The sequence below is a fragment of the Macaca nemestrina genome, chromosome 6 (assembly GCF_043159975.1).
Source record: "Macaca nemestrina isolate mMacNem1 chromosome 6, mMacNem.hap1, whole genome shotgun sequence".
NCBI lineage: Eukaryota > Metazoa > Chordata > Mammalia > Primates > Cercopithecidae > Macaca > Macaca nemestrina.
In genome coordinates this window covers 149,346,599-149,374,181 of record NC_092130.1, presented here as the reverse complement: position 1 = coordinate 149,374,181, position 27,583 = coordinate 149,346,599, and the positions used below count along the sequence as shown (strand labels likewise).

The 27,583-nt window shown below is 42.3% G+C and overlaps 1 protein-coding gene across 6 annotated transcripts in view; it reads right to left on the bottom strand.

Annotated features, from left to right (window-relative positions):
• LOC105473010 (drosha ribonuclease III) overlaps positions 1-27,583 on the bottom strand; it is a 137,914-nt gene that overhangs the window by 87,094 nt on the left and 23,237 nt on the right. For all 6 annotated transcript variants that reach the window (XM_011726567.2, XM_011726569.2, XM_011726571.3 and 3 more), the window contains 7 exons: positions 27,042-27,196; positions 22,957-23,037; positions 13,533-13,619; positions 11,085-11,171; positions 4,081-4,152; positions 2,462-2,543; positions 1,096-1,170 (listed from right to left, as the gene is read on the bottom strand). In XM_011726567.2, coding sequence (XP_011724869.2) covers positions 1,096-1,170; positions 2,462-2,543; positions 4,081-4,152; positions 11,085-11,171; positions 13,533-13,619; positions 22,957-23,037; positions 27,042-27,196 — 639 coding nt within the window. The remainder of the gene's footprint in view (positions 1-1,095; positions 1,171-2,461; positions 2,544-4,080; positions 4,153-11,084; positions 11,172-13,532; positions 13,620-22,956; positions 23,038-27,041; positions 27,197-27,583) is intronic.

The following is a 27,583-nucleotide window of genomic DNA, read 5'->3' as shown; positions in this document are numbered from 1 at the left end:
CGTAGGGTGGTGGCGTGGTCCAAAGTTTTTATCTTAAGATTAAGCGACTGAATGGTGACAATCATTACAGTAGAAAAAGTCAAATAATTATATAGCTCAGGGTAGAATCATAAGTGAAGTTAACCAGGCTGGTAACAGAACCTTGTAGAGAGAGGAAACCGTAAGCCAGGTTTCACAGCACTTGATAAAGCAGGTAATTGACTAGGAAATAAATAAAGAAGGAGTGGGAATAGGGTGGCAGAAGCCTCAAGGAGAAAGATTTTGCAATCAAAAGGGCAACCAAAAGATTTCATTAAATATATATATATATATATATATATATATATATATATATATATATATATATTTTTTTTTTTTTTTTTTTTTTTTTTAAATTTTAGAGACAAGGCCTCGCCATGTTGCTCATGCTGGTCTCAAACCCCCACTGGGCTAAAGTGATCCTTCCTTCTCAGCCTCCCAAATAGCTGAGACTATAGATACATGTCACTAAACTGACTCTAAGCATTTTTAAAAATACCAAATATAATGCCAAACATTACATTTGGATTCTTTTTAAAAAATTAGAAAAGTTAAAATATTGCTTTTAAAAACTGTCATATCTTTCCTTATATATTTTATTGGGAGAAAAAATTATTTTATATCTTTTTTTCACTGCAAAATGAATTCAAACACATGTCAAAAGACAGGAAAAAAATCACTATAATCCTACTACCTTAATGCAACTATTATTACAGTATTTTTTGCGGCACAGTTATAATCATATTACATTTAAAATGTTATTGTTTTCCAATTAGCCATATACATTTTTTAAGCCACAATCATTTTTCCACATTAACACATCTGCATGATGTTTTGTCAAGTAGATTTCTAAAATTTATAAATCTGTTCTTCCATTGTTCATCTAATTTGGGCTACCATAATTTATGCAGGGACATAAATCCACATGTATATTTTACATTTCCATGCCTAACCTAAGAAGTAGATAATTAACAGTACCTAAGGTGGGAAAGTTGTCCCTGAAGATTGAAAGGAAAACGGCAAGCTTATTTTCAGATGCACTATCTCACCAGGTCACTGACAAGCCAGAAGATTTACCTGGAAGAAATCTTACAAAACGTGGCATGAAATGAAATCTTGGGCAGCAGGGAGGACTGTCTTCAAACAAAGGACCTGAAGCAAACAAATGAGAGAAAAAAAAAAAAGAAAAGAAAACTCAAACAGTCTTAAAAAACAAGCACTGCAACTTAATTTCTAAGATTTATGATAACCACAAAAACTACCACCAGAAATAAAGGCATAAAAAATACCACCACCTCCTGCCACTCCTCCTCAGTGGCTAAATCAATCATTGGTAACTGCCACAAGTACCCAAGGACGACTGCAATGGGGAGACTACGCGAAGGCAAGAAGAGGATGAAAGCCCCAAGCGCAAATATATATAGTAAAATTATTTTTAAAACTCAAAGTTATCAAGACTAATTATAATTGAATTATTACATGATATAATGTGACTATGTGTTCATTCTTTCCCATTTTAATCACTACACTAAAAAATGTTGAGAAATGCTATCAGTTTGAAAAGCCATTCATCAGTAAATAAGTAACTGTTTGTTAGAATACAGATACTTCCAAAAGAGTAAGCTACTATCCAAGAACCAAGCATCAAGTCTTTGAATTAATCTAGTTCACTCTAAGTATCTGCATGTGTGCATCTGTGTGTGTGTGTGTGTGTGTGTGTGTGTGTTTTTTTTTTTTTTTTGAGACGGAGTCTCGCTCTGTCGCCCGGGCTGGAGTGCAGTGGCCGGATCTCAGCTCACTGCAAGCTCCGCCTCCCAGGTTTACGCCATTCTCCTGCCTCAGCCTCCCAAGTAACTGGGACTACAGGCGCCCGCCACCTCGCCTGGCTAGTTTTTTGTATTTTTTAGTAGAGACGGGGTTTCACCGGGTTAGCCAGGATGGTCTCGATCTCCTGACCTCGTGATCCGCCTGTCTCGGCCTCCCAAAGTGCTGGGATTACAGGCTTGAGCCACCGCGCCCAGCCTGTGTGTGTGTGTTTTAATGACTAACCAAAGTTTTGCATTTAAATAAACTTCCATCTTAGAAGATTCATTGCAGCAAAGTTTACTAGATTTAAAATATTAACTAATGGTAATTTCCCAGGTACACATATATCGAGGTAGTTACACATAATAACTGGTATCATCTTTAAGCTGCTACCAGCTAATAATAAGCACTGTCAAACTGTATAAAGTAAAATCCATAGAAACTTATTCATGTCAAATGATAACAAGCATTCCTGTGAATAACACTTTTCTCTATTTTAAAAAGTAAGAGAAATTTCTTACTTTTTAAAAAGTAAGAGAAATTTCAACTATCTCCCTACAATTTTTATAAGAGTTTTCACATATACCATAGCATTCTTCTATAAGCATTACTCTCTTCTTTAAATCCTATTACTCACCTTTAAGATTCCAGTCATACAATTCCAAAATATCTCTGAATAGGAACAGTGAAAAGAGTTCAAGCCCTTTCACACAAAAATTCTGAAAAATAAACCAAAATTAAATTACTGTAAATTGGCAAAATATATATTAACTGAAGGTTCAACTTGTTCTTGTCAAGTGTCTTTAAAAATGTCTGTTAAAACTATACTAAGACCATATAGTTTTCTGAAAAGTTTAGCCACTGATCACTAGTTTCAGACGGAAATGAAATAGACAATAATGCCATTAGGATTCCTTAATGTCAACTTAGCCCTTCTCAGTATACAAATAAAATGAGAAATTTTTTAAAAAGTAAAGTCTCACTTATATTAATATATTTTTCTAATTCAATTATAAACTGTGTGAGAATCTTCTGAGGATGTTTTGTTAATTCAGATTACACATATGCACCTGATAGGCTTGTCCCCGACCCCCGCCTCACACATCCAGAATAACGGTCATGGAGTTACAAAAAAACAGAGGTCATGTGTACCCAAAAAGTTCAAATTCATAATGAATGCAAATAAAGGGCTAAGAAAAACTATACAACTCTGCACCAAAATTTCTCCTGTAAACAAGCTAAACAGATGATATATTTGCAAGTGAGACTTATCTCATAATTCTTCCTCCTACTTGTTTTGCTCGGGGTTCATAAATTACCCTGCGTGAGATCACGCCAAAAGTCATAAACTTTTATAATAGCAAATGAAGGTATATGACCTTAAAAACCAAAAGGAAGTTAAAAAAAAAAAAAACCCCTTCTAGAGCAGAAGAATGAAGGGGTGGTTCTTTTTATTTAATTCTTTTTGAAAGGAAGGTACAATGAACAAGACTTGCTCAGAATGAAACAGGTGCCAACTAGGCACACATGTCATGCCCATCAATTTCCCCCTCCATGCTCCCTTCCCATGACAGAGCTGTCCCATTAAACAAGGTTTGTAAGCAGAGCCAGGGGCTCCGGAAATTGACCCTGACTCCAACACAATGTTAAGTGCACAAGCTTGTTTGCTGTCTAGTTGTTATTTCTTAGTATGATTTGTCGGCACCACTAAATTCAAGATCAGACTATGAATCATTCTGAGATTCACATTAATCTTCCTTTGGAATTTTAAATCTCTTGCATATATTTAGATAAATCTGCTGCTGAGCACCCGCAATGAAAAACAATTAGGAAAAATATGTAAATATATGGGAAGAAAAATGAACCAAGCATTGATCTTGTCATTGGAGATAATGAGTGAGATGATTACAACAGCTATCAGATTGTTTCACTATTCCAATCTCCCCTCTGATAACAACCAGTAACCAAAATCTGTCCCCTACGTAAAAGAAACTAGAAACAGATGTAAAGTTAATATCAGCAGATGTAACACAAGGAGAAATGGGTTCAAAAACAGGTCAACAAGTTGAAAATTGGCCTGAATTTTAACCTTGATATTAGAGCTACATTTAACTGACTCTTTCAACAGTGAATATGATACTTTAGAGATATTCCTGGCAAAAGCCAGATCTGGCCAAGTTCAATGCTTTAAAATAGTAGTGTGGAATAAGCAAAAGAGCAAACGACATCAAACCATTACACAATCTTTTCCCTTACCTCTGGCATCATCTCTTCAATGAAATGAATCGTGTAGTCTATGTTGAATCTAATTACTTTACACAGTGGAATCTGCAATAAAAAGAAGTGAGGTTCAGTTCCCCAACATCTCCCTGCAGGCTCATATTACACACGTTTGTTACCTGACCCAAAAGGCCACGAACCAAATGAGAAGGCTTCACCTTCATCTCAGTGGCTAACAACACTGCACATGAAGCCTGACCACAACTGCTGGATTTTAATGACAAGAACCTAGCTGTCCTGGCCTCTCCAAGAAACCTGCATAATGTGGTACTTAATTAAGAGGATTAGCAGCAGCAACACAAACATAACAAGAGCCCATTAAAACCACACATATCACATCTAAAGAATTAATAAAAGCATAACCATAAACATTTCTGTTTCTCAAGTTTTTAAAATATTTTAGAATCTCTGGCTCCTTAGGCAGATCAGGGATAGCAGGGTGATAACTCACCAATTATGGATTCATAGGTCACTGAAAACACCCAATTCATGCTGCCCAGCTGGTTCGTGAGCAAAGGCAATTGTGGTAATAAATATAACAATAACAAGTGATAATAAAAATAATAATAGCTAACATTTTTTGAGCCAGGCACTGTCCCAAATGCTTCACAATATTCATTCATGTAACCATCACAACATCCCTATGACATAGGTTTGGCTACCACGTCCACTGAACAGTGCAGGAAGCGAAGGCAGAAGTACCATCCCTAAGATAACAGCTAGCTCGGTGACTGGAAAGTCTTCCTCTAGACCCCAGCTCTTAGCCACTAGAGTATACCCTTCTCACTACCTGTTCTAACACTCAGGATACATGTGAAAACGAAGGAAGGCTAAGCATAAAATAAATCCACACCTATCTTACTTTACCAATGTATCATCAGACAATTGCCTACTGCCTACAAATAATAGGTTTTCCGTAAATATATTTTTGAATGAATTAAAGAATAAGAAAGGGAGGGAGAAAGATTACTGCAGAGAATTGGCTGGCTAGCTGGGGAAAATAACAGACTCAGAAGTCCCAAAGATGCGTTAACTGAGTTTTTCTGGATGCTTAATCTGTCCATAAGATGATTTTATATAGATGTAATCATTTTCATAAACCATAGCAATCAGAAAGAAACAAACTTTAATTCTATCAGTGAAAGGGATGGTAAGAAAAACAGAAAAATAGTCTTATAATGCCATCTACTGGAAATCTTTTTCTGAGATACAAAGTTTAGTTATTGGGGGCTTTTCCTTTTTATTCTAAAGAACAGTGGTTAATTTGAGTGAAATTCATAATAGCCATTATCATTTTTAAGTTCTACTTTGTTCTTATAATCATTTAAAAATATTTAAGAGTTACAAAATTTTGCATGATTCAACATATTTTTAAAATACCTATTCTTTACTAACAACTACATTAGATTCACAGGTACTCTAAAATAAGCTACGAGTCCTATCTTAAGAGGTAAAGATGTATAAGAAGAAAGGCATGTAAGTAAATACAAACAGAATACAACGCAATGTAACTTCTAAGTTCAAGTAAAAAACAAACAAGCAACCAAAAAAAGTATAAAGTGCAAAAGAACCAAAGAGGAGGTAACATATGAGTTGTCTTCAAAGATGGGGAGGGGCTGGGCACGGTGGCTTATGCTTATAATCCTAGCACTTTGGGAGGCTGAGCAGGGTGGATCAACTGAGTTCAGGAGTTCAAGAACAGCCTGGCCAACATGGCAAAACCCCGTCTCTACTAAAAATACAAAAATTAACTGGGCATGGTGGCGGGCATCTATAATCCCAGCTACTCGGGAGGCTGAGGCAGAAGAATCGCTTGAACCCAGAACGTGGAGGTTGCAGTGAACCAAGATCGTGCCACTTCACTCCAGACTGGGCAAAAGAGCGAAACTCCATCACAAAAAAAAAAAAAAAGATGGGGAGGGGAGGAATTTTCCAGGCCATCCAGAAAAAGTTGAGGCAGAGCAGCTGTTTAGCTTCTAGCAAAATGGAGGAAAGGGAGCTGAGGAAGGAAGTAGTAATTTCACGGTTCAGACAGAAGTACGTGGAGAGAGACATGCCAGGTGATGTAGAGAGGAAAATATGAACTCTATTATGCAGCCTTTACAAACCATGTTAAGGTCAGGGCTTATGGATATATAGCAAGAAGAAATCATTCAAGTACTTCAAGTTAGAGATTATCATCATCTACATTTCAGAAGAGACACTGTGGAAACAGTGTTGGAATGGCTTGTAAGGGAACAAAGAAGACCAGACTGAAGTCTAATGCAATAGTCCAGGAGCCAAATGAAGGGAAGACTGGAAAGGAAGAAAAAAATTTTAAACACAGGAGATATTACTGAAATATACAGTGACCATTCTGATGTGGAAGGAAGAGTGAAGAAAGAATTGAGGATCATTTCTGGGTTTCTGGCTTAAGTGACCAACAAGGTCACTTAATTCAGGAGGGTGTCCCCTGAGTACCTCAAATTCAATATGTAGGGAAGATGACGCACAGGTTGAGGGTAAAGTATCTGAGGAAACATCAAGGAGGTTCATTTCAAAAGGCAATCTAAAATGTGAGAGTGGAGTATTAATACAGAGGTACATGTCACAGCTATAAATATTGATCTGGTGGGGATCAGAATATGCATGGGTGGAACTGAATTACTCAAGAGAGTACATAGGAGAGAAAACAACGGGAGCTCTTGGGAATTCTCAAGAGGTAGGCAGAAGCAAATGTGCAAACTTATCTCCTTGCTATCATAGGAAAAAGCACCCTGCTTGATGATTTATGCATGTACAGTCCTTTTCCTATTTCATTTTAAGTAAAATCACTTCTTGGAATTCCTTCTCTGACCTCTTCTCTTTGTATATACTTTATTTTCTTTTGGGCTTCCATCCATATCACCAGAGCCATTCTCAGACACACAAATTTGGAAAGGCAGGATCTCCTCATCTATTCAAACTATGATCTCTCTAAGTGTCAAGGAGAGCTTGTTATTTTGCTACACAATGGTCAACCAAAAAACTGTAATTTCAAAGATCACCAAAATACCTCCCAACAAATGCCATCAAATAATATAAATGACTACTATCATGTTTGAATACTTAAAAGTAAAGACTATCCTATACTGACTTATACTCCTATCTCACCCTAGCAAAAAACCCAAAAAACTAAAAAACTCTCCAAACCTCCATCTTCTAACTCTACTATTTCCACATACTGATTGACCAAATCCAGGCGTCAGCAAGTCCACTCCAAATGGGAAGCCAACTAAAGTGGGAGGGAAATGATCCAGGGGTTTTCCTGTGCTTTTGGGAATATGACAAAATACTATGTAACTCATACATATATCTTACATTTTTTTTCTTTTTTTTGAGACGGAGTTTCGTTCTTGTCGCCTAGGCTGGAGTGCAGTGGCGGGATCTCAGCTCACTGCAAATTCCGCCTCCTGGGTTCAAGCGATTCTCCTGCCTCAGCCTCCTGAGTAGTTAGGATTACAGATGCCTGCGACAACGCCCAGCTAATTTGTGTATTTTTGGTAGAGACGGGGTTTCACCATGTTGGCCAGGTTGGTCTCAAACTCCTGACTTCAGGTGATCTGCCTGCCTCAGCCTCCCAATGTGCTGGGATTACAGGCATGAGCCACTGCACCTGGCCCTTTTTCTTTTTTTTTTTTTTAAGAGATGGGGTCTAGCTCTGTCACCCAAGCTAGAGTTCAGTGAGGCAATCAGCTCACTGCAGCTTCAAACTCCTGGGCTTAAGTGATCCTCCCACATCAGCTTCCACAGTAGCTGGGACTCAGGCCATTTTGAACTCCTGGCCTCAAGCGATTTGCTTGCCTTAGCCTCCCAAAGTGCCAGGATTACAGGTGTGAGCCACCGCACCTGGCAAATACACATCTTTAAAACTTCAGATAAGTTGTCAAAGCTCTTAACATCAGGTATTATAACAAATGTGCTACATAAAAAGGTAAAATTCTCCCAGAATGCTCTATACTCAGCCAACAAGGCTTTCAATCCACTTCAAGACCTTAAGAGAACATGTAGAACTAGATTTGGTGGAGATTCTATCATTATCATCATTTGCATGACATTCTTGCTGACATTCTCTCTCTAGCAAGAAAAGGAATCAGACTGGTAAAGCAGTTTAACAACTTTTTTCCTTAGGAGGCTATTTCAAATTCAAGAGGCCTTTGATGGATCTAATTCCTATGAACTGTACAACACTCAGCCTAAAACTCAATTTATTTTTATCAACATCTCTAATATAAATGATGGGGTTTGTCATAGAATAAAGTTCTCATCAAGAACTTGAACATTTACATAAAACATATGCTGAACGGCCAGGCGTGGTGGCTCAAGCCTGTAATCTTAGCACTTTGGGAGGCCGAGACGGGCGGATCATGAGGTCAGGAGATCGAGACCATCCTGGCTAACATGGTGAAACCCCATCTCTACTAAAAAAAAATACAAAAAATTAGCCGGGCATGGTGGCGGGTGCCTGTAGTCCCAGCTACTTGGGAGGCTGAGGCAGGAGAATGGCGTGAACCTTGGAGGCGGAGCTTGCAGTGAGCTGAGATCCGGCCACTGCACTCCAGCCTGGGCGACAGAGTGAGACTCCGTCTCAAAAAAAAAAAAAAAAAAAAAAAAAAGAAATATATATATATATATATATAAATATATACATATATGTATGTATGCTGAAGCCAGAAATTTTTTCTGTCCTTTTGTTTTATAATGACAGTAATGACTGTGACTAATTTAGCATCAGTGGCCTCTCAAGTCAAACCTTGTGCTGGGGAACGTTTTTAAAAATGATGTTTTCTATTCACTTTTGCTATAAACCTAAAACTACTGTTTGTTTTTTATTAAAGTCCGTATTTTTTAAAAATTATGTCTGATTCTCACTAAAACCCCAAGCATTGCTATCATTAATGAAGTTCAAAGAATTCACTTGTCCAAGGTAAAAAAAAAAAAAAAAAAAAAAAAAAGGATTAGAAGATTCAAACCCAACTCTGTCTGAAATCCTTTCCAAAGAGAGAAGTGCCAATACTTATTATGTGCCAAACACCATGATAAACACTTTTCATGTGCCATCTTATTTATTTTTCACAAAAGCCAATGAGATTGCTCCAACTAATACCCTCATCTTACAGATGAGAAAGCCAAAGCTTACACAGATTGAAATGTCAAATCACAGAGCTATCACTAATTTTAAACCCTGGTCTCTCTAAAGCCACACTGCAATCCTTCTTTGTTTAAGGTGATCCTAAAAGTCAAAATAAGATCTCTATTAATTCTAGGGAATCAAGAAATAAGATGAAGAATAGTTTTAAGTATTTTCATGCTAACTAAATTCTGTGTATTTATAAGCCCTTTGTGGGGAAAAAGAGACAGGCAGTAGATGGTTGGGGGTGGAGGGTAATCAACTCTAAGGCTACGAGATTTGGTGAAACAAAGAGTTTGAAAGTTTGTGACACTTAAAAAAAGAAAAAAAAGCAAAGAAATCATGAAAATTCAGAAACCTCTTAGTACCTTTCCATAAAGATTATTTAACAATGGCCTAATATTATTGCTTTTCTATATTTCTTTATTTATTTGAGACACAGTTTCACTCTTCTGCGCAGGCTGGAGTGCGGCAGCACGATCTTGGCTCACTGAAACTTTTGCCTCCCAGGTTCAAGTGATTCTCATGCCTCAAACTCTCGAGTAGCTGGGTTTACAGACGCACACCACCACCCCTAGCTAATTTTGGATTTTTAGTAGAGACATGGGGTTTCACCATGTTGGCCAACCTGGTCTCGAACTCCTGACCTCAAGTGATCCACCTACCTCGACCTCCCACAGTGCCGGGACTACAGGCGTGAGCCACCGTGCCCGGCCCATATTATTGCTTTTCTACATTAGTGAACAACAGATGGTCCCCCCTGAAGAAAAACGTAACATATATTATCAAATGATTTTATTTTTACATTTACAATGTAATCATCTTCTCAAAGAAAATTCTCTAGGATAAAAAATACTGTGAAATAAAGAAAATCTCATTAGGAAAACAATTTGTCTTAAATTAGCATCACTGCTATGGAATCATATCTACTTATATGAAAAAAATGACAAAAAAGGCTAAGGTAAGGCAAAGATCTGAGTCTTAACTGTACTCTCCAATGGAACTGAATTTCATCTGTGAAGTAAACAGTACTAAAATAATTTTTCAAATTGCAGATGTAATTTCATGTAACCAAACCAGAAAAGGTTAAACAACATTCCATTTGATGTGGATATATAATAGCTACAATTCAATAAGTTCTACAACAGCATCTGTACTGGGTCAAGTACACTGCCACACATCTCTTCCTGTGCCACTGCCAGCCAATTCACTCTACATCCAACTGCAGTAAGAAAGACAATTCCTGGGACTGCCAGCATGGAGATGGAAAGATTCTGACTCACGGATCAGGAACTTCCATTTGAACCAATTACCAACAAAGCAGACTTAATACCTGTATAAAAATATCATGAATCCATATGTCAAAGTCTCTTGAAGACACACTCCTGGGATTCAAAAGCAGAAAATGTACTTCATGAATTCAGGCTCCAAACGTCCTGAATAAGCTCTGTTTCTTTTGCTCAGAGACTAAACAATGGCTTCTCCTTAAAACTTTCCAACTTTCTTTTGAAGGACAACCAACCCAAAATAGCTTTAACACATTACTCCACAGTTTATCCTCCTTTTCCAAGCTTTCACACTCTCAAAATGTTACTCTGACACATGTTTACTTACAGCATTTAATGCAGACCGAACCTGTGACTCATTAGCACAGACGTCACACTGCCACCTGACGGACTGCTGCAGACTTCCTGCAGCTCATTCACATTACAGAGGGACGCAGAGGAAACGTTTCTTAGGAGGCAGATGACAGGAAATGTTTTGACTTTTGGAAAGAAGGGATGAAGGAGGTAGAAAGAAAGAGAAAAGCAGCCAACTAGCACATACTTACATTGGTCAGGGGGGCATGTGCAAACATAGAAAATCCTTCAAAGATATACTCGTGATCATCGTATTCTATGACAGTTGGCCTGTCAGTCTAAAAGCAAACAGAAACATGAACCCCAAATTAAATAAATGACACGGTTTGCATGTGCAGAAATCCATCAGGACTCAAAGTAACCAACAGAACATAAGGACTTCCTTTCAGACACCAGAGAGAACTTTATACAAAGTTTAATTTTACATGAAATTCTCTGGCTTCAGATAGTAAGTATATTTACGTACTTAGACAATTAATGATGTAATATTATGGGTGCCATAAATAAATAAAAGGCTATATTAAGCTTCATTTTCTAAGAACTTGTTTTATTTAATCTCACAATACTACCAGTTCTGTTCTTAATGAACTATGTTTCTGAACTAACAGAAGTCCTAACAGGAGCAAAGTAAATAATACAGCTGACTCAAATGCGAAGTGGAAAAAGACTCAGCATCATAGAGTGGAGACTAGCAACAGCCTAGAAGTCTCTGAAAGGCCTCTGGGTGCCAGAAGGTCAACCCCTCATAGCTCTACTCCCAGCCTCTCCAAGAAGTCAACCAACCAAACACTGCAAAAAATCAATTCCCATACAAGTTCAAAGGCCTTAATTCCCAGAAAATTGGATTTGTAACTAAATAATACATATATCAATCTAAGCAAGAGGGACTCTATTCCTTATGCCATTCTTATAACCCAACATTGTGTGTGTGTGTGTGTGTGTGTGTGTGTGTGTGTGTGTGTGTGTGTGTGTGTTTGAGATGAAGTCTCACTCTGTTGCCTAGGCTGGAGTGCAGGGGCATGATCTTGGCTCACTAGAAACTCCGCCTCCCAGGTTCCAGCAATTATCGTGCCTCAGCCTCCTGAGCAGCTGGGATTACAGCCATGTGCCACTATGCCAGGCTAGTTTTTGTATTTAGTAATGGGGTTTCACCATCTCTACTAGGCTGGTCTCGAACTCCTGACTTCAAGTGATCTGCCTGCCTCGGCCTCCCAAAATGCTGGGATTACAAGCATGAGCCATAAGGCCCAGCCATTTTTAACCTTAAATGCTAAATATGGCAATAATTATTAAGACTGATGGCCTATAAGACAAATTTCTAACACAGATACTAGATTTCATTCTTTTAAACATTATCTATTAAGAACAACTTGGAATAAGGGGGAACAAAAGAATATCGAAATATATATTATTTGTTTTGCCAATATTATTGTTAATTTATATTTGAAAAACTTAACAAAGACGGTCTAAATTAAATAAAAGAGAGCCAGGCACAGTGGCACATGCCTGTAATCCCAGATACTTGGGAGGCTGAGGCAAGAGGATCACATGAGGCTGGAGTCCAAATTCAGCCTGGGCAACAAAGTGAGATCTCACCTCTGAAAAAAGAAAAAAATAATGAGCAAAAATGGTATAGCCACTTTGGAAACAGTTTGGCATTTCTTCAAAACATTTTTTGTTGTTGTTGTTGTGCAGGCTGGAGTGCAGTGGCACGATCTCGGCTCACTGCAAGCTCTGCTTCCTGGGTTCACACCATTCTCCTGCCTCAGCCTCCCGAGTAACTGGGACTACAGGTGCCCGCCACCATGCCCGGCTAATTTTTTGTATTTTTAGTAGAGACGGGGTTTCACCATGGCGCCCGCCAGCACACCTGGCTAATTTTTTATATTTTTAGTAGAGACGGGATTTCACCGTGTTAGCCAGGATGGTCTCGATCTCCTGACCTTGTGATCCGCCCACCTCAGCCTCCCAAAGTGCTGGGATTACAGGCGTGAGCCGCTAGGCCTGGCCGCTGTTCACTAATTTTTTTTTTTTTTTTTTTTTTTTTTTTTGAGACGGAGTCTCGCTCTGTCACCCAGGCTGGAGTGCAGTGGCCGGATCTCAGCTCACTGCAAGCTCCGCCTCCCGGGTTCACGCCATTCTCCTGCCTCAGCCTCCCGAGTAGCTGGGACTACAGGCGCCCGCCACCTCGCCCGGCTAGTTTTTTGTATTTTTTAGTAGAGACGGGGTTTCACCGTGTTAGCCAGGATGGTCTCGATCTCTTGACCTCGTGATCCGCCCGTCTCGGCCTCCCAAAGTGCTGGGATTACAGGCGTGAGCCACCGCGCCCGGCCATGTTCACTAATTTTTAAGAGATGTGGAAGTGTTCTATATTTTCTTCCCACTCCATAGCTCCAACATTGTTGGCTACTATGAATTTTGCTATTAAGTGATGCCAACAATATTTAATGAAAAAAAGATATAGTAGTATAGTGAAGAGGAAGCTGAAAGAAACATCATCGTGCTAAAGATCAATTTCTGAACATAAAAATATTTTTCAAAGTAAGAACATTTAAGAACGGAATCAATAACTTTAGCCTATTCACATTTTACTCTATTTACATTTTAAATGATATGCATGTGATTCTTCAGAAACTTACTAAAAAGTTTGTAGGCGGGGAGACTGTGATCCGGTAGTGGAAAAGTCTGCCAGCATTGTTGGTCATAGGACGACAGGGCTTGATAGCCTGAGGGGAAAAAAACGAAAATCAGTTTACGAGTAAAACAACAGAGTATTTTTACTTAAAAATATTTTGTATTTCCTAGATTCACATCTAACAAAAGAGATTTTATGTCTGTTCCTTCACAGACCGGTAGGAAAGAACAGTACTGGCTTTGCCATACCTAGACCAGTAAAAAAGGGCTGGCCAGTCTCCAGCTCTCAGCGACTTCCTCAGGTGCTGGTGAAGCAGGGATGTCCAATAAGGCCATAAATGTCTGAGGGTTTGGGGGCCTCCAAAATACCGTGAACTTAGCAAATGAGCAGTTATCATCCATGAGGGTGCCGGGGGACACCCGCTGGACCACGAGTACACATAGGGGGCCTGTCCTTGATGAAGACCTGGTGTTCTTCCATCTGACGTGGCGAGTAGGCCACGTCAGTTGTAAGGAGGGTCTGAAGGAACTCATGAGGCTTGCCTGAGATGGGCCCATTTGGGAGTCCCCTTTATTGCAGCTGCCAGTAGAAGTAGCTCTGACCTTGCTGCAGACTGCTGGACTGCGTCTCGTCCTGTGGGTGATGGGCCTGGGAAGCCCAAGGAGAGTGATGCCAGCTGTCAGACCTCTGGCTAGAGGGTGCCAAGTTGGGGCTGGGAGAGGTGTGAGCTGCAGCTGGGAACACTTGGCTGGGTGGTTGTGTCTTGGCATTTTCCAGCATGGCAAGGGCCCATAGAGCTTGATTAACTTCGGAGGCCAAGAGAGCTCGTTTGGCCTGTGATGGGGCTCCCCTTAAAAACAACTGTAAAGTAGGGCCAGGCACAGTGGTTCACGCCTGTAATCATAGCACTTTGGGAGGCCAAGGTGGGAGGTCTGCGTAAGCCCAGGAGTTCAAGACCAGCCTGGGCAACATGGCAAAACCCTGTCTTCACAAAAATTAGCCTGGTGTGGTGGTGCATGCCTATGGTCCCAGCTACTCAGGAAGTTGAGGCAGGAGATCACTTGAGCCCAGGAGGCGGAAGTTGCAGTGAGCCAAGATTGCACAACTGCACTCCAGCCTGGGTGACAGAGGAAGACCTTGTCTCAAAACAAAAAGAAAATCATAAACATTTGGCTGCAAGGTGGCCTATACAGGGCTCTCCCAGCGGTGCCCCGGTCCCATGGAGGTGGCAGCTGCATAAACCCACTGAAGCATGCTTAAATGTTCCTTCCTGAACTTTACACCAGCCACTTTCAGTCCTTGATGGGGAGGTTCATGCTGAGGTGTGCTATTCTCCAAGTCATGAACAGCCACTGCAGCAGAGGACAGGGACAGCTTATGGCTGTCTGCTCTATGCCCACAGCCCCATCAAGCTGTGCTTCCTGGATAAACTTGACTGGGTGTTGAAGTCATGAGAGACCTTACCATCTTTGGAGATAGCTACCATCATATTTTTCAGTCTGTGAGTTACAGACCACTTCCCGTGTGATACACACAGTACAGCCAGTGACAACTTTTTCACTGAGTCCTTGCATCAGGTCTTCAAGGAGGCTCTGAATTTCTGTCCTTGACAAAGGGTAAACCTCTTTGCAGACATCTACGGTGTCTGGGGCGTGCTTCCTCATCTGAGTAGGTTGTGGAGGTGACAGCCACTGTCCTAACCATGACCCAAGTGGTGACTGGTAATGCCTGTAGTGCAACCAATGGTTATCCCGCAAACTCAGGATCATCATTCCACAGCTTGAAGGCCTATGGATCAGCCAGGCCAAGTGATGCGACTCTTGAGCTGAGCCTGTGTGACTGGAGTATGCGGCACGCGGCAGGCATCTGAGGATGGAGCACATCCCTGAAGAAGCTGCGCAGTCCCATCAGGAGTACAGAGGGGATAATGTGCCCTTCAGTGATTGTACAGACTTGCAGGGGATCATCTTCTAATTCCCCCACTGGCAGACAACAACAGAGAGGCTTTCTGCAGATAAACCTGACCTACGACTTCCTGGCCTATGGTGTCACAATCGCAGGATCCTTCAGGCTGAGATGCTCCTCTGGCACAGCAAGGGCTGGAGACACACCAGCTGGCAGTCAGCTCTTGAAGTCAAGGGTGTCCCTGGCATCCAGACCGTCCTCTTCCACTTGGGAGCCTGTCCCCCCTTACTAGGGGCCTGGAAGGATCTTAAGAATAATTTTGGCAGGTTTTGCCTGGTGGCAATTTCCATAACAGAGGTGGAAAGTACACACAGTAGGTAGCAATTGCCCAGAAAGCAGAACAAAAACTGCCAGACCTGCTGTGGAATAGTCCATAGGGCTCACCCGATAGCTGGATCAGAGCTAACTCTCATGATTCTCTCAGAGAAATGAGTGCCACTACTCACCTGCTTAGGCAAATCCCATCACCATCCCCAACTGTTGTGTTGGTGGGTGGGGTGTTTCCAATGGACCTAATTAACCAGCTCTTTCAGGAGGGACTTCTCCCTTTCCATCTGATTCTCCTCAAAGATAAGTCTTAGTCACCAACCGATGCTCAAGCAGTTTGTTCTGCTTATTCTCTTACAAGACGGACAGCAGATGCAGGCCAGATACAGCCAGGGAGTCAGATGACCAAGTCACCAGGAGGGTCTTCATCCGGAGACCAGCCTCAAGTTTGCAGGATCCTTCTCCTTTACTTATACCTGTATTCAGTCCAGATCAGTTACCAGATGTCTCTTTTCTGAAAGGAGTTTAAACTATTCTTATAAGGGGAAACTTTGTTTTAAGACTTATGAAAGCTGCATCTGTGCCGAGGTGGCCTTGTCTCCTGGAAATCTCCAGGCTAGGTTGTAGACTGCTGACACAGGCTGACACGGACAACACTGCTGACATGGAGTATCAGCCCTGTGAGACACCTGAATGAAGTTATGGCTACCCTTAATCTTATAGCCACAATATGCCTCTTACAGTATACTCCAGAGCGGGTTCAGACCACAAGATTTAAAAGGATCTTTCTAGATCTACAATCCTATGACCATCTTCCTTTTACTTGTAAAATAACACAATAACTGACCTTTGGTTACACTTATGAATAAACTGAAAAAAAAAAAGTGGTGAAATTAATCTGAGAACTAACAGCAGTGAGAGTTAATAGGAAATTTTAAAAGCTGGAAGGAATAAATATGCTGGGTAAAAATCAAAAAGGTCAGAAATGAAGAAAGCATGAGAGGTGGTGGAAGAGAATATGCATGGATCTTAAGACGGGAAAAAGCTGGCCAGACACGGTGGCTCATGCCTGTAATCCCAGCACTTTGGGAGGCCAAGGTGGGCAGATTGCCTGAGGTCGGGAGTTCAAGACCAGCCTGACCAACATGGAGAAACCCTGTATCTACTGAAAATACAAAATTAGCCAGGCGTGGTGACGCATGCCTGCAATCCCAGCTACTTGGGAGGCTGAGGCAGGAGAATCACTTGAACCTGGGAGGTGGAGGTTGCCGTGAACTGAGATCAAGCCATTTCACTCCTGCCTAGGCAACAAGAACAAAACTCCATATCAAAAAAAAAAAAAAAAAAAAAACCACACACAGGAAAAGGCAAACAAAGCCAGCAAAAGAAGTGTGCTGTGACAGCATCAGTTGTGATGGCATGATTGGGTGTACCTGTGATAGACATGGGGATGTGCCGCACAGACCCATGTTCAAGGAAAGACTTGCTGCCTGGCTGTGGAGGGCACAGATAGCAGGGAGCTTCCAGCTATAAGCTTCTTCAGGATCTCTCTCCACTGCAGATCTCCCTCCTCTGACCTCAGGCACGGCCCAACATCAGGTACTGAGCAAGGCAGAGGTATAAATGCCCAGCTATTTCAGCCCAACTCAAACGGGCAATATGCATTCCACAGATCACCCCCAGGCTGAATGCAGCTTTCAGTTCAGCCAATCCTTCTGTCCAATCCTGCTTCCACCTTTCGTTGATGCCTAATAACCATAATGCACCCAAAACTCCATCTTAGCATCTGCTTCTAGAGAACCCAAGATGCGGCTGTTGGTACTAGGAGTGACCCAAGAAAACAGCAAATAAGATGGTGTTTCGGAGCTCAATCACCTCCCAACGAGCAATGAAGATGCCATCACTGGTGGTAAGCGGAACACAGACAACCCCTGGCACCAGATGGCAAGCAACTAAACTTTAAAGATGGTGAATTAGAAGCTGTACACTGGAAGCAGGCCAAACACCCAGGTGTTTAAAAATGGTAGCTATAAGAACAATGGTTATGATCCTTCAGGGATGGATGGCTGTCGCTAAGCACCACTGATGCTCTACCATAGTCCCCAAACCTTAGTCTGCCCAGAAATCACCTGGAGGGCTGGTTAAATCTCAGAGTGCTTGTTCCCCACTCCCAGTTTCTGATTCAGTGGCTGGGATGGGCTGAGAATCTGCCTTTCTAACAAGTTCCCAGGTGAAGCTTGTGTGAGTCTCAGTTGGAAGCCTTCACTTAGAGAACCACTGCACTATAGAAGTATAACAGCAGAGGAGGAGAAAAGACTATTGGAAACCAGATGTGAAAGCCAGAAGAAACTCTCACTACCTACAGTGGGAGGTCACAGCAATGACCAAGCCTAAGGCTTACCTGTGAGAGTGGCTGAACCTCAAAGGCAATTAGCCACGGTCAGGGCCCAGGAAACCAGAAATGGGGACATTTAGGTTTTGACTCCCCAGATTCCTCTAAACCATCTGACTGCAGAGATAGCACATCCCTCCCAATTAAGAGCAACTGCTCAATTGTGCCAGAAGACAATGGAAGAACCTGCAAGGCAACACTATGCCCCCTCACACACCCCTCAACCAGTCTCCCCTCCAGGCCAATACCTATAATTGGGGTCATTTCAGGGCCCCAAATGGGGAAGTGCTGGAAGGCAACAGATTATATTTCAAAAGAATTGCAGGAACTAACTAGCATGTAGCAACAGCCAGAGAAGTCTGCAGAGGACGTGATGATGAGAGCGCTTGATCAACAGGGCCAGAACATAAAATTGTTTAGAGAAGAGTATATTGACTTGGGAGTACTCAGGATACAACACCACCAGGGTATGTTGAGAACTCCCTACTAGCATGGCTCCTAAAAGCATGAAGAAGCAACAACCCACACTGAGCAAAGCTGAAATACCAGAATTGCCTTGGTAGACAGTGGAGGAAGGAATTCAAGGACTCAAGGAAGTTAGAATGCATACAGTATCTATGGCTGGAAAATATGCCAAACAATCGTGTTGCATGGGAAGCCCCAGAGGACACACTAAAACGAATGTGCAGGTGATAGGAGCACAAACATCATGAGGAAGATCAGTGGCGACCTCCTCTGCAGGCCAGGGCTGACCACAAAAGTGGTCAGAGAGCAGAGCTCGCCAGCAGTAACAGGGATGACAGAATCCTGAAACAAGAGATGCCAGGTGATAGGGCTAAGTACTGGAAGCCAGGCCACAGTGGCAGCCAAGGGGGTCTGACCCACAAAGGTCACGGAAATAGTTAATAGAACATGGTGTCCTTGGGTACAAAACAAGTGGGTAACCAACACGAGTACTACTTAGTTTGTACAAACATAAGAAACCAGGAATGGATAACCAAGAGACTGAAGGCAGGACATTCCAATAAACAGTCACACTATTCCTTGCCCAGTTCCAGACCTGATCACATTTTTTGGACTGAAATCCACTGACTAAAGAGGTGGTCAGATCCCAGGAGGAAGGACTCTGTAACAAAATAACAAGCAAAAACGGCCTTGACAACCCTGTCATTCACCAAAGGGGCTTATGGCCATTTACCTGGGGAGCTGTACACTGGGAAAAGAAGAATAGCAGACAGTTCAAGCCATGTTAGATGCAGTATCCGAATCATCATTGATACTTGGAGACTGGATACATCACTATGGTTCCCCAGTTAAGTAGAGAATATGAGGCCAAGGTAATAAATGGATCTTGGTCAAGGTCTGACTTACAGTGGGTCTACTGAATCACAGATCTACCCAGTGGTCCTTACCCTGGTCCTTGAATGTACCACTAGAATTGACATTCTTGGCAGATCCAATGTGCTACTCAACACTGGGTCCTTGACATGTGGAATAAGAGCTATCCTAATGCAAAAGTCAAGCAGAAATGAAATTGCCACAACCCCCATCAACCCAGGCATCAAAACCAATATTGCACTGGAGGGAGAGAGGAGATTAGTGCCACTCTTAAGGATCTGAAGGATATAAGGGAGATGGTACCGGTCCTATCTCTGATTAATTCACCTGTCTGGCCCCTGAAGGTCCTGAAGGATAACTGCAAACTACCACAAACTCAACCAAGCAGGAGCTCTGAGTGTAGCTGCCAGGCCAGGTGTTGTAGTTTAGCTGGAGCAGATATAAAGTATGTGGCAACTGATTACGTGAATGGGTTATTTTCTATCCCAATCAGAAATAAGGATCAGAATGGTTCACAGACATTTATAGTTTTGCCCCAGGGCTGTTAATGCTCCTACCCACTCATAATACCAAGGAGTTTCCAACCGTCCAGGCACACTGCAGAACCTCACACTGCTCCATTACACCTCTGACATGATGATGATCAGGCATGCACGCATGCACCGCAGTGGATGTGAGATCAGCCCTACAAAGATTTAGGGGCCTGTCACAGCCACACAATTTTTAGGAGTCCAGTGGTCTGGGGAATGCCAAGACATCCCCTCCAAAGTAAAAGACAATTATTTTATCTTCCACCTCCTACAATGAAGAAAGCACAACACCTAGTGCGCCTTTTCAGGCTCAGGAGGCAAGAGAATGCCCATGTAGAAACACTGCTCCAATCCACTTACAGAGTGGCACAAACGGCACAAACAGCTGCCCCTGCTGAGGACAGCCCATGTGAGAAAGGGCCTCAGCTGTTTCAGACTAGAGTATAAGCAGCGCTGCTGCTGGGGCCATATGTTTCAGCAGATCCTACAGTGTTGGTGGGAAAAGATGCCAAAAGGAATCTGTGGCAGGCCACATTGGGAGAATCACAATGCTGGTCCCTGACGTTCTGGAGCAAGACCTGCTATCTATAGTGAAGACGTATGTGCCTTTGAAAGAATATTCCAGATGTGCTACTTGGCCCTGATAGAGATGTAAGGCCTGGCCAAGAGATACCAGATACACATGTGGCCAGAATCACCCATCATAGGCTAAATTCTGTCAGTCCCACCAGGCAATACGGCATCAGCAACAATCCATCAAAAGGCAGGCATGGGCCGGGCGCGGTGGCTCAAGCCTGTAATCCCAGCACTTTGGGAGGCCGAGATGGGCGGATCATGAGGTCAGGAGATCGAGACCATCCTGGCTAATACGGTGAAACCCCGTCTCTACTAAAAAATACAAAAAACTAGCCGGGCGAAGTGGCGGGTGCCTGTAGTCCCAGCTACTCGGGAGGCTGAGGCAGGAGAATGGCGTGAACCCGAGAGGAGGAGCTTGCAGTGAGCTGAGATCCGGCCACTGCACTCCAGCCTGGGTGACAGAGCGAGACTCCGTCTCAAAAAAAAAAAAAAAAAAAAAAAAAAAAAGGCAGGCATGGTACTGCCAGAGTCAAGCATACCCAGGAGCCAAGAGCACAAACAAGCTGCCTGGGCAGGTGGCCCAGATCCCCACAGCTCCACCACTGTTGCACCAGCTCCCCTCCCTCAGCTGATGACCTAGGGTGTATGGATGAAAGCAGAGGAAAAAGCCCAAGCTTGGTTTACAAATGGGTCAGTTGGCAAGAGTGGGTGAGCCAAAAACAGATGGCACTACAGCCTCATTCTGGAATGGTTCTGAAAGACAGCGCTGTGGGGAAATCTCTCCCAGTGGGCGGAGTTTCAGGCAGTGTACCTGGTCATCCACTTTGTGTGGAAAGAGAAGTGGCCTGAAGTTAGAATAGAGAGGGACTCATGGGCAGAAGCAAGTGGTGGCCATGCCAGCTGGTCAGGGGCCTAGAAGAAAAGAGGACGGATGAGAAGGTCTTGGGGCAGAGACTTGCAGGTGGACAAATGGAAGGGAGCATGACGAGCTCTATCTCACACATGGAGGTCTGTCAGACAGCACCACCATGGAAGAGGTACCAAGGTACTAAGCAGACAAAATGACTGGGGCAGTTGGTGCCAGCCACCCCCTGACCTCAGCCACCCCAGAGCGACAGGAGGGGCACATGAATGAAATGACCACAGCAGCAGAGAGGAGGCTTCCCACGAGCCCAACAGCATGGACCCCGCTTATCAAGGCTAAGCTGTATAATTAAGCTAACTTCCACCGCCAAACATCCAACTAGCCAGACACAATGACCCACGCTGAGTCCCCAGAATGAGACCATTCTTCCAGGAAACCAAACTGTCACCTGCCTTTCCTGCCTACGGGTCCCTAGCTGGCACCACTGCCCATCTAGTCTCCCTTCAAGGAAGAGCCTGCTGTCCAAATGTGCGCTGTGTAGTCAGCACACAGCCTATAGCTATTGGCTCCTTCAGGGTCAGCCTCAGCTGCAGAGCCCCCTCTCCCAGGGTCGTGCCCTTCCTGGGGCACCTTGCTGTGGGGACTGAGACAGATGGGGGTAGGACGGCCATTCCAGCACAACACACAAAAATTCTGATAAGCCAGGCCTGATCAGACCCACATCACAGGGGAATAGTTCCCACCTCTGCTCTTTTCCTGTCACAGGTGTTGATCTCTCATCAACGTCTCAGAGCTCCCAACCTGAGGCATGTGCACAAACGCTCACAAGATGCCACCCTGTCCCACAATTCCTCGCTACACTTGCCTACTTTCAAAGACAAATGAGCAGAAGTGATGCAAGTATTTCAAATTATCAGGCACCATCTCCTAGTCTTTATTCCCATTATTATTGAGCCCTCAAACAAGTTTTAAATAGAAATTAAGGTTTTATGTATACTGTGTTTAAATATAATGCACTGAATTATAAAGTGAGGAGCCTGGGATTAACAAAAATAGCTTATAAAAATAAAAGATAAAGGGAACAAATGAGGGACAATAATTGAAAGGGACAGACTAACAGAGAGAATACATGCGCCTCAGAGCACTTTAGTAAGAGCGTCTCTCCAGGGCCATTCATAGCCACTTATGATGAAACATAAAACTATAATATGTACAGTTGAAAAATACTTAAAATGGGAAACACATATCAAATACACCATGCCTATTTTAAATAATAAAACTACTAAAACTTTTGTTAATGTTTCCTCGAGAACACTCCCCACTCCATCCCCAAAACCCAAGTGCTTTCCTCCGCAATTATCAGTAACAGAGACTATCAGGGAATATGAAGAGAATTTTGACAGTATTATTTCATTTATGGGGGAAAGAACAGCAACAACATCTGTCTACTTCTGGCTTCTCGGCATTTACAAACATAATAACCCAAACCAGTTACCTCTTCTCCAGGATAAATGCTGTGCCTAATTCCTGTGCGTCTTGCCTTTGCGCTGCATTTGCAGAGTGGTCCATCATTCATCTGTCAGAAACACAATGTAATTCGTTTTTATTGGAGGGAAAAATCCACACCATGCACAATGATGCCTCTGAAAATGTGTGGGTTTTAATGTCATGAGCACTGAAGCTCTGAGAGGCTGTCACGGTTAGAAGATTAAACGGATGTTCCAAAACCAATAAAGCTGCAAACTCTCTATATTGTCTTATAAAGGGAAACTGTATGACAACCCTGCATTCCCGAGTTATTTGTGCAGCCAAGCAGAAAATATCAATGTCAGCACACTGTTTGCCCCCATCTTCTTCTACCAATTCCCAGGACATTTTTGTTTCCCTATTTCTTATCTCAAGAAAAATGACTCTTTCACAAAAGCAAATTTTATATCCTGGAGGAACACATAGAGTGTTTTGAAGGTGACCTGCGGATTCGATGTTTTGAAAAGAGAAACTGTAAGGCACCTCACTAGCAGAGAGAAGAAAATGCTACTAAGCCAGAAAAACTTCCCACACTGATCAGGTTAGATTACATCTCTTTCCCTGAATTTGTTTTAGTGCCACAAACTCCGCCCACAAGGCTCCACAGGCAAGCAATTCTTCAAAACTTCTGGAATGGATGAGTGCTAAGCAAGCGGATGATAAAGAACAGCAGGTCCATGTGCTCAAGGAGTATCTGTTCTAGACAGGAGAACAACATATATATGATATGCTTCATAATTTAAAAGAAAAAAAAAATCACTCGAAAGTAGGTAATGCTGGGGGTGTCAAACAGATGGGATGGACAAGAAAACAAGAGGGCTGCTGCACTAGAGGCACCAGCACCCATCAGAAAAGGAGAGAAGGCAGGAAGTCCACGTCATGCTCTGGGCCACGAGACCCATCTAAATAAAATGGACCATTTATGTGGGGGAGAAGACCAAAAGAAGCAGAACTAACATCAAAATCTGAAGGGCCTCACAAGCCAGGTTCATGAGTTCCTCTGGTATAGATGGTAATACTGAATGAAAAACAAGACCAGAGCTCAGATAGGGAAAATGAAGAAGTGGAGTTCCATTTCTCTTTCTCTGTAATAATTTAAAAATATAGGCTGGTCAGAGTGTAATGGTTTTTACAAATAATTGATCACAGCCAGTTAGATTTCTTCATTCCTTCTCCACTCCCACTGCTTCTTCACTTGACTAGCCTTAAAAGAAAAAATATATATACATATATACACACATATATTTCTTTAAAGTTATTGAGATTTATAACTCAGTATGTCCAATTAAAATATAAAAGTCAGTAAGACTTTTTGAAAAAAAAGTGTTAAAGTAAAAAGTTGTAACTTTGCTTTAGCCTCTTGGAAAATCTAAAGATCCAGGTGGTACAGCAGAGGAATAATATTACTACCAAAAAGAAAGATTCTGTTAAGATACTATCTAAAGTAACAGCTGGCAAATAAGAGATGTAACAGGATTTCATCAAAAGTCATAACACGGCTGTGCGCAGTGGCACACGCCTGTAATCCCAGCACTTTGGGAGGCTGAGGTAGATGGATCACCTGAGGTCAAGAGTTCAAGACCAGCCTGGCCAACATGGCAAAACCCCATCTCTACTAAAAAAATGCAAAAATTAACTAGGCATGGTGGCGGGCACCTGTAATCCCAGCTACTCATGAGGCTGAGGCAGGGAGAATTGCTTGAACTAGATATGCAGAGGTTGCAGTGAGCTGAGAATGTGCCACTGCACTCCAGCCTAGGCAATAAGAATGAAACTCTATCGCAAAAAAAAAAAAAAAAGTTATAACACACTCCTAAGGCCAGGTGCAATAGCTCATGCCTGTAATCCCAGCACTTGGGGAGGCCAAGGCAGGCAGATCACTTGAGGTCAGGAGTTCAAGACCAGCCTAGCCAACATGGTGAAACCTCGTCTCTACTAAAAATACAAAAATTAGCTGGGCATGGTGGCACAAGCCTGTAGTCACAGCCACTGGGGAGACGAAGGCAGGAGAATCACTTGAACCTGGGAGGTGGAGCTTGCAGTGAGCTGAGATCACATCACTACACTCCAACTCCAGCCTGGGCAACAGAGCAGGAGTTTTTTGAAGACTCTGTCTCAAAAAAAAAAAAAGAAAAAAAAAAGTTATAACACACTCTTAATGCCAGTCATGACTTCCGTGATGGAAAATATAAAAAATTAACTTAGTGCTCACTGATCTCCAGGGAAGTGGAGACATCCTACATGCTTGCCTTTTATCAAGGTCTGGGATCCTTCATATTCAGCCCTTCACAAGGCTCAACTATACAGAAGACACAAAACCAGTAACACTAAACAGCATTACAGAGACTGTATACAAAGCACTGTTGAATTTCTGATAGAAACAGGTATCCACGGAAATCAGTATAGAGGCTTCTTGTGAAACAGGAAAACAACAGTCAAGTAAAAAGACTAGAGGGCCAGGTGCAGTAGCTCACACACCTGTAATTCCCAACACTTTGGGAGGCTGAGGCAGGAAGACTGCTTGAGCCTAGGAGTTTGAGACCAGCCTGGGCAACATAGCGAGACCTCATCTCTACAAATAATTTTTTAAAACTAGCCAGGCAGACCAGGCACAGTGGCTCACACCTGTAATCCCAGCACTTTGGAAGGCTGAGCCAGGTGGATCACCTGAGGTCAGGAGTTCGAGACCAGCCTGACCAACATGGAGAAACCCCATCTCTACTAAAAGTACAAAATTGGCCAGGCGTGGTGGCACATGCCTGTAATCCCAGCTACTCGGGAGGCTGAGGCAGGAGAATCACTTGAACCCGGGAGGCAGAGGTTGCGGTGAGCCAAGATCGCACCATTGCACTCCAACCTAGGCAATAGAATGAAACTCTATCTCAAAAAAAAAAAAAAAAACCAGCCAGGCATAGTGGGGCGCCCCTATAGTCCTAGATACTTGGGAGGCTGAAGCAGGTGAATCGCTTTGGCCTGGGAAGTCAAGGCTCCAGTGAGCCGTTATTGCGCCAGTGCACTCCAGCCAGAGCAACAGTGTGAGACCAGGTCTCAAAAAAAAAAAAAAAAACCCATATATGGAGGAAGTTTATTTTATGGGGGACAAAAATGTCCTAAAATTCAATTGTAGTGATAGTTGTGCAGCCCCATGAATATACTAAAAAATGCTGGATTATAAGTTTGAAGTACAATTGTATCACATGTAAATTATAACTCAACAAAGCTGTTTAAAAAGAAAACCAAGTTTTAAAACGCATTGGCAGTTTTGCAAACATTTCTGCTCAATTCCAAGAGAGTAAAAGGAACACACAAAATAGATTTCTCCCAGACATTCTATTAAAAAAAGATGGATAGCTGTCGTCTAACAAGAACCAGGAGAAAAGCATTTTAATTAATATAGAATGTTATAAATTTACTCATGAAATATAAATTTTAAATTATCTTTTTATAGATATGCTTTATTATGCTTCCTAACTTTACATGCATTAAAGATACAATTTTTGTACGTATTATATCTGTGTGACACAAATCTTTTTTAACAATGCTAATTTTATTATGTATTACACTTCATATTAAGACAGTAATTAAAAATAAAAATAATTATGTCCACCTATTATGTCATTAGCTCAAACATGCTTAACAAGGAAGAGAACTTGTGACTGTTACCAACTAAAAAAAAATGAAATTTTATAGGACTTATTTACTATTATGCAGCAAGATACCTTCCAGGTGAACTACTTCTAAAAAGACCTCCCAGTTCTCTCTCATCCTACCATGTGTCTTCTTCCATCTACTCCAAGTTTAATGAGGCAGGGCCATTACTCCTCTCCCCAACACGGAATTTACAAACATCATCAAAAATGATTCAAGGGACAGCTGCTCCGGTGCTTATGCTTTGGAACTGAACCCGAAGCTGAAAAAAAACAGCTCTGAAGGACACAAGCCTGAGAGTAAAATTCAGTTTCAATACAAGGCAACATGCATCTTCTGAGCCCAGAGCAATAACCATTATGTCTGGGTTTGCAACCTTCACAGCAAGGGCATAAAAATACGCACCTGGCCTGGATCGTTGTACCAAAGTTCATCATGAAGCCGGTCAGGGTGGGCCTTTTTGCGTTTGATTTCTGCAATAACGTCAAAAACTTCAGAGTCTGAGCTGCTAGAACAGGTGCTGTCCTCATCAGACTCACACTCGGATTCACTGGAACTCTCTAACAGGGGTTGGGAGAAAAACACAGAAACTAATAGAATTAACAAACTGGGTTTTTTCTTTTCCTTTTTTTTTTTTTTTTTTTTTTTTTGGAGACAGAGTCTTGCTCTGTCACCCAGGCGGGAGTGCAGGGTGTCTCACTCTGTCACCCAGACTGGAGTGCAGTGCATGATCTCAGCTCACTGCAACCTCCGCCTCCCAAGTTCAAGTGATTCTCCTGCCTTAGCCTCCCGAGTAGCTGGGATTACAGGTGCCCACCACCAGACCCAGCTAACTTTTGTATTTTTAGTAGAGACAGGATTTTGCCATGTTGGCCAGGCTGGTCTCGAACTCCTGACCTCAGGTGAAACACCCGTCTCAGCCTCCCAAAGTGCTAGGAGTATAGGCA